A 7,500-nucleotide genomic window follows, 5' to 3' on the forward strand; every position below is an offset into this window, starting at 1 on the left:
TATATATATATATATATATATATATATATATATATATATATATATATATATATATATATATATATATATATATTCATATATATATATTTATATATATATATATATATATATATATATATATGTATATATATATATATATATATATATATATATATATATATATATATATATATATATATATATATATATATATATATATATATATATATATATTTACACATATATTTAGAATAATGACTACATCGGCAAAGCAAAATTACTGATAGCAATGATACGAACGCAGGAAGCAGTGTCACTGACGCTTAACGAGGCTGCCATCGACGAGCATTACAGTATGATGGTGGAGATAGTGATGATACTTTTGGATTGAATAAAAGTATGTTAGGAAAGGAAATACAAATGGTGATGGCGGTGGCAATGATGATACATCTCACTTTCTCTTTCTTTCTCTGTCTGTCTGTCTTTCAGTATCTCCCCTCCCCTTTCTCTCTCTCTCTCTCTCTCTCTCTCTCTCTCTCTCTCTCTCTCTCTCTCTCTCTCTCTCTCACCTAAGTTACCTCATCCTTTTGAGATGTAATCTTACTTTTGTCTCAATAAACGTGTCAAAGTAAAAAAAAAGTCTCTCTCTCTCTCCCTCTCTCTCTCTCTCTCTCTCTCTCTCTCTCTCTCTCTCTCTCTCTCTCTCTCTCTCTCTCTCTCTCTCTCTCTTTCTTTTTCTCTCTCACACACACTGGCATACACATATTTCACCATGCGTCAAATGTCAATAAGGAAGTAATGCGGTAATACATGAAAAAGATATTTGATAATGTTTCTATGGTGGACGTAAAAGTAAACAAAATAGCCACCTCTTGAACAAACCCGCACAAAATGAGAAAGACGGGAAATATTTGTGAAAAAGTGAAGAGAAAGTGTTGGCCCTACAATAGAAAATAGGCTGCAGACTCTGCATTCGGGGGAAACTCATGCATACCGATTGTGTGCGGGAAATTCTTCACTCTGCTCACCGGTGTTGCAATGCTCGAATGTATAAAAGGTGTGAGCGCGCGCGGAACGCCACACCAACGACACATCTCACGCACGCAACATGGTCAGTGCATCGTTAGTGCTTGCTGAGTATTCATAGGAATATCCCGTTCGTATCACTTGCCAGTCTGGCCGCGTGTTTATTAGCTGCTGACGTCTTAATCCTCCTTCATTGTTACTTTCATCTATTCATTTATCTTTTTTATATAAAATATTGCTATTGCGATTTTAGAAATACGTGGTTCGAACTGAAGGTGTCCTGGCAGGGGTCGAGAGTCGGCTTCTGGCCTGTGGTTTAATCGCGGGAGTTGGAATGGGATTCGAATGATTGCCACGGTGTCTCTGCCACAGGGGCGGCTTCTCCTGGGGGCGGCGATCGCCCTGCTGGTGGCCTCATGCCTCGCCAGCTACGGACCCGCGGGCGGAGGCGGAGGAGGCAGCGGCGGCGGAACAAGTGCCGCTGAGAGAGGTTGCCACGATGCCAAAGGTGGAAGTGGAGGAGGTGGAGGCTACGGCGGTTCGTCCGGAGGTGGAAGTGGAGGAGGTGGAAGCTACGGCGGTTCGTCCGGAGGTGGAAGTGGAGGAGGTGGAAGCTACGGCGGTTCGTCCGGAGGTGGAAGTGGAGAAGGTGGAGGCTACGGAGGTTCGTCCGGAGGTGGAAGTGGAGGAGGTGGAAGCTACGGCGGTTCGTCCGGAGGTGGAAGTGGAGGAGGTGGAAGCTACGGCGGTTCGTCCGGAGGTGGAAGTGGAGGAGGTGGAAGCTACGGCGGTTCGTCCGGAGGTGGAAGTGGAGGAGGTGGAAGCTACGGCGGTTCGTCCGGAGGTGGAAGTGGAGGAGGTGGAAGCTACGGCGGTTCGTCCGGAGGTGGAAGTGGAGGAGGTGGAAGCTACGGCGGTTCGTCCGGAGGTGGAAGTGGAGGAGGTGAAAGCTACGGAGGTTCATCTGGAGGTGGGAGTGGAGGAGGTGGAAGCTACGGCGGTTCGTCCGGAGGTGGAAGTGGAGGGGGTGGAGGCTACGGCGGTTCGTCCGGAAGTGGAAATGGAGGAGGTGGAAGCTACGGCGGTTCGTCCGGAGGTGGAAGTGGAGAAGGTGGAGGCTACGGAGGTTTGTCCGGAGGTGGAAGTGGAGGAGGTGGAAGCTACGGAGGTTCGTCCGGAGGTGGAAGTGGAGGAGGTGGAGGCTACGGCGGTTCGTCCGGAGGTGGAAGTGGAGGAGGTGGAAGCTACGGCGGTTCGTCCGGAGGTGGAAGTGGAGAAGGTGGAGGCTACGGCGGTTCGTCCGGAGGTGGAAGTGGAGGAGGTGGAAGCTACGGCGGTTCGTCCGGAGGTGGAAGTGGAGGAGGTGGAAGCTACGGCGGTTCGTCCGGAGGTGGAAGTGGAGGAGGTGGAGGCTACGGCGGTTCGTCCGGAGGTGGAAGTGGAGAAGGTGGAGGCTACGGCGGTTCGTCCGGAGGTGGAAGTGGAGAAGGTGGAGGCTACGGCGGTTCGTCCGGAGGTGGAAGTGGAGGAGGTGGAAGCTACGGAGGTTCGTCCGGAGGTGGAAGTGGAGGAGGTGGAAGCTACGGCGGTTCGTCCGGAGGTGGAAGTGGAGGAGGTGGAAGCTACGGAGGTTCATCTGGAGGTGGAAGTGGAGGAGGTGGAAGCTACGGCGGTTCGTCCGGAGGTGGAAGTGGAGGAGGTGGAGGCTACGGCGGTTCGTCCGGAGGTGGAAGTGGAGGAGGTGGAGGCTACGGAGGTTCGTCCGGAGGTGGAAGTGGAGGAGTTGGAAGCTTCGGCGGTTCGTCCGTAGGTGGAAGTGGAGGAGGTGGAGGCTACGGCGGTTCGTCCGGAGGTGGAAGTGGAGGAGGTGGAAGCTACGGTGGTTCGTCCGGAGGTGGAAGTGGAGAAGGTGGAGGCTACGGAGGTTCGTCCGGAGGTGGAAGTGGAGGAGGTGGAAGCTACGGAGGTTCGTCTGGAGGTGGAAGTGGAGGAGGTGGAGGCTACGGAGGTTCGTCCGGAGGTGGAAGTGGAGGAAGTGGAGGCTACGGAGGTTCATCTGGAGGTGGAAGTGGAGGAGGTGGAAGCTACGGCGATTCGTCCGGAGGTGGAAGTGGAGGAGGTGGAAGCTACGGCGGTTCGTCCGGAGGTGGAAGTGGAGGAGGTGAAAGCTACGGCGGTTCGTCCGGAGGTGGAAGTGGAGGAGGTGGAAGCTACGGCGGTTCGTCCGGAGGTGGAAGTGGAGGAGGTGGAAGCTACGGCGGTTCATCTGGAGGTGGAAGTGGAGGAGGTGGAAGCTACGGCGGTTCGTCCGGAGGTGGAAGTGGAGAAGGTGGAGGCTACGGCGGTTCGTCCGGAGGTGGAAGTGGAGGAGGTGGAGGCTACGGAGGTTCGTCCGGAGGTGGAAGTGGAGGAGGTGGAGGCTACGGTGGTTCGTCCGGAGGTGGAAGTGGAGGAGGTGGAGGCTACGGAGGATCATCTGGAGGTGGAAGTGGAGGAGGTGGAAGCTACGGCGGTTCGTCCGGAGGTGGAAGTGGAGGAGGTGGAAGCTACGGAGGTTCGTCCGGAGGTGGAAGTGGAGGAGGTGGAAGCTACGGCGATTCGTCCGGAGGTGGAAGTGGAGGAGGTGGAAGCTACGGTGGTTCGTCCGGAGGTGGAAGTGGAGGAGGTGGAGGCTACGGAGGATCATCTGGAGGTGGAAGTGGAGGAGGTGGAAGTGGAGGAGGTGGAGGCTACGGCGGTTCGTCCGGAGGTGGAAGTGGAGGAGGTGGAGGCTACGGAGGATCATCTGGAGGTGGAAGTGGAGGAGGTGGAAGCTACGGCGGTTCGTCCGGAGGTGGAAGTGGAGGAGGTGGAAGCTACGGCGGTTCGTCCGGAGGTGGAAGTGGAGGAGGTGGAAGCAACGGCGGTTCGTCCGGAGGTGGAAGTGGAGGAGGTGGAAGCTACGGCGGTTCGTCCGGAGGTGGAAGTGGAGGAGGTGGAAGCTACGGCGGTTCGTCCGGAGGTGGAAGTGGAGGAGGTGGAGGCTACGGAAGTTCATCTGGAGGTGGAAGTGGAGGAGGTGGAAGCTACGGCGGTTCGTCCGGAGGTGGAAGTGGAGGAGGTGGAAGCTACGGCGGTTCGTCCGGAGGTGGAAGTGGAGGAGGTGGAAGCTACGGCGGTTCGTCCGGAGGTGGAAGTGGAGGAGGTGGAAGCTACGGCGGTTCGTCCGGAGGTGGAAGTGGAGGAGGTGGAAGCTACGGAGGTTCATCTGGAGGTGGAAGTGGAGGAGGTGGAGGCTACAGCGGTTCGTCCGGAGGTGGAAGTGGAGGAGGTGGAAGCTACGGCGGTTCGTCCGGAGGTGGAAGTGGAGGAGGTAGAAGCTACGGAGGTTCGTCTGGAGGTGGAAGTGGAGGAGGTGGAGGCTACGGAGGTTCATCTGGAGGTGGAAGCGGAGGAGGTGGAAGCTACGGCGGTTCGTCCGGAGGTGGAAGTGGAGGAGGTGGAAGCTACGGCGGTTCGTCTGGAGGTGGAAGTGGAGGAGGCGGAGGCACCAGTAGCTACAGTGACTACTCAAGGGGCGACTCCTACAGCAGCTACAGCGACTACACAGGCGGGCGCGCTGGAGGCTCCAGCAGCTACAGCAGCTACCCCGGGGGTCGCGGAGGCCTCCCCTCACCCGGAGGAGGCGGGAGGACGAGCTACGGGGGTCCGGGCCGCGGCGGGCGTGGCAAGGGCGGGGGTGGAGTGAGTGATACATACACACCTCCTTCTGGAGGTGGAGGAGGTGGAGTGAGCAATTCATACACACCTCCTTCTGGAGGTGGAGGAGGTGGAGTGAGTGATACATACACACCTCCTGGAGGTGGAGGAGGTGGAGTGAGTGATACATACACACCTCCTTCTGGAGGTGGAGTGAGTGATACATACACACCTCCTTCTGGAGGTGGAGTTAGTGATACATACACACCCCCTTCTGGAGGTGGAGGAGGTGGAGTGAGTGATACATACACACCTCCTTCTGGAGGTGGAGTGAGTGATACATCCGTACCTCCTTCTGGAGGTGGAGTGAGTGATACATACACACCCCCTTCTGGAGGTGGAGGAGGTGGAGTGAGTGATACATACACACCTCCTTCTGGAGGTGGAGGAGGTGGAGTGAGTGATACATACACACCTCCTTCTGGAGGTGGAGTGAGTGATACATACACACCTCCTTCTGGAGGTGGAGTGAGTGATACATACACACCTCCTTCTGGAGGTGGAGTGAGTGATACATACACACCTCCTTTTGGAGGTGGGGGAGGTGGAGGGATTGATACATACACACCTCCTTCTGGAGGTGGAGTGATTGATACATACACAGCTCCTTCTGGAGGTGGAGTGAGTGATACATACATACCTCCTTCTGGAGGTGGAGTGATTGATACATACACAGCTCCTTCTGGAGGTGGAGTGAGTGATACATACATACCTCCTTCTGGAGGTGGAGGAGGTAGCGTGAGTGATACATATACACCACCTTCTGGAGGTGGAGGTGGAGGAGGTGGAGTGAGTGGTGGATACAAACCTCCTTCTGGAGGTGGAGGAGGTGGAGTGAGTGGTGGATACAAACCTCCTTCTGGAGGTGGAGGTGAAGGAGGTGGAGTGAGTGGTGGATACAAGCCTCCTTCTGGGGGTGGAGGTGGAGGAGGTAGAGTGAGTGGTGGATACAAGCCTCCTTCTGGAGGTGGAGGTGGAGGAGGTGGAGTGAGTGGTAGATACAAACCTCCTTCTGCAGGTGGAGGTGGAGGAGGTGGAGTGAGTGGTGGATACAAGCCTCCTTCTGGGGGTGGAGGTGGAGCAGGTGGAGTGAGTGGTGGATACAAGCCTCCTTCTGGAGGTGGAGGTGGAGGAGGTGGAGTGAGTGGTGGATACAAACCTCCTTCTGCAGGTGGAGGTGGACAAGGTGGAGTGAGTGGTGGATACAAGCCTCCTTCTGGGGGTGGAGGTGGAGCAGGTGGAGTGAGTGGTGGATACAAGGCTCCTTCTGGAGGTGGAGGAGGTGGAGTGAGTGGTGGATACAAGCCTCCTTCTGCAGGTGGAGGTGGAGGAGGTGGAGTGAGTGATACATACATACCTCCTTCTGGAGGTGGAGGAGGTGGAGTGAGTGGTGGATACAAGCCTCCTTCTGGAGGTGGAGGTGGAGGTGGTGGAGTGAGTGGTGGATACAAGCCTCCTTCTGGAGGTGGAGGTGGAGGTGGTGGAGTGAGTGGTGGATACAAGCCTCCTTCTGGAGGTGGAGGAGGTGGAGTGAGTGGTGGATACAAGCCTCCTTCTGGAGGTGGAGGTGGAGGTGGTGGAGTGAGTGGTGGATACAAGCCTCCTTCTGGAGGTGGAGGTGAAGGAGGTGGAGTGAGTGGTGGATACAAACCACCTTCTGCAGGTGGAGGTGGAGGAGGTGGAGTGAGTGGTGGATACAAGCCTCCTTCTGGAGGTGGAGGAGGTGGAGTGAGTGATACATACATACCTCCTTCTGGAGGTGGAGGTGGAGGTGGTGGATTGAGTGGTGGGTACAAGCCTCCTTCTGGAGGTGGAGGAGGTGGAGTGAGTGGTGGATACAAGCCTCCTTCTGGAGGTGGAGGAGGTGGAGTGAGTGATACATACATACCTCCTTCTGGTGGTGGAGCAGGTGGAGTGAGTGGTGGATACAAGCCTCCTTCTGCAGTTGGAGGTGGAGGAGGTGGAGTGAGTGGTGGATACAAACCTCCTTCTGCAGGTGGAGGTGGAGGAGGTGGAGTGAGTGATACATACATACCTCCTTCTGGAGGTGGAGGTGGTGGAGTGAGTGCTGGATACAAGCCTCCTTCTGGAGGTGGAGGAGGTGGAGTGAGTGGTGGATACAAGCCTCCTTCTGGAGGTGGAGTGAGTGATACATACATACCTCCTTCTGGAGGTGGAGGTGGAGCAGGTGGAGTGAGTGGTGGATACAAGCCTCCTTCTGGAGGTGGAGGTGGAGGTGGCGGAGTGAGTGGTGGATACAAACCACCTTCTGGGGGTGGAGGAGGTGGAGGTGGAGTGAATGATGGATACAAGCCTCCTTCTGGGGGTGGAAGTGGAGCAGGTGGAGTGAGTGGTGGATACAAGCCTCCTTCTGGGGGTGGAGGAGGTGGAATGAGTGGTGGATACAAGCCTCCTTCTGGGGTTGGAGGTGGTGGTGGAGGAGGTAGAGTGAGTGGTGGATACAAGCCTCCTTCTGGGGGTGGAGGTGGAGCAGGTGGAGTGAGTGGTGGATACAAGCCTCCTTCTGGAGGTGGAGGAGGTGGAGTGAGTGGTGGATACAAGCCTCCTTCTGGAGGTGGAGTGAGTGATACATACATACCTCCTTCTGGAGGTGGAGGTGGAGCAGGTGGAGTGAGTGGTGGATACAAGCCTCCTTCTGGAGGTGGAGGTGGAAGAGGTGGAGTGAGTGGTGGATACAAGCCTCCTTCTGGGGGTGGAGGTGGAGTGAGTGGTGAATACAAGCCTCCTTCTGGAGGT

The 7,500-nt window shown here is 55.7% G+C and overlaps 1 protein-coding gene across 1 annotated transcript in view; it reads left to right on the plus strand.

The window, feature by feature from the left end:
* The first annotated feature begins 268 nt into the window (after positions 1-268).
* Positions 269-7,500, plus strand: part of LOC138867076 (uncharacterized PE-PGRS family protein PE_PGRS54-like) — an 8,847-nt gene continuing 1,615 nt past the window's right edge. Inside the window, exons 1-14 of the mRNA XM_070141511.1 lie at positions 269-349; positions 930-1,036; positions 1,281-1,570; positions 2,061-2,173; positions 2,383-2,436; positions 2,647-3,124; positions 3,194-3,502; positions 3,698-3,853; positions 3,965-4,180; positions 4,247-4,813; positions 5,513-6,076; positions 6,407-6,835; positions 6,917-7,282; positions 7,370-7,500. The exon at positions 7,370-7,500 is cut by the window's right edge and continues 597 nt beyond it. Of these exons, the coding sequence (XP_069997612.1) occupies positions 269-349; positions 930-1,036; positions 1,281-1,570; positions 2,061-2,173; positions 2,383-2,436; positions 2,647-3,124; positions 3,194-3,502; positions 3,698-3,853; positions 3,965-4,180; positions 4,247-4,813; positions 5,513-6,076; positions 6,407-6,835; positions 6,917-7,282; positions 7,370-7,500 (3,861 nt within the window). The remainder of the gene's footprint in view (positions 350-929; positions 1,037-1,280; positions 1,571-2,060; positions 2,174-2,382; positions 2,437-2,646; positions 3,125-3,193; positions 3,503-3,697; positions 3,854-3,964; positions 4,181-4,246; positions 4,814-5,512; positions 6,077-6,406; positions 6,836-6,916; positions 7,283-7,369) is intronic.

This window comes from Penaeus vannamei, chromosome 28 (genome assembly GCF_042767895.1).
Source record: "Penaeus vannamei isolate JL-2024 chromosome 28, ASM4276789v1, whole genome shotgun sequence".
NCBI lineage: Eukaryota > Metazoa > Arthropoda > Malacostraca > Decapoda > Penaeidae > Penaeus > Penaeus vannamei.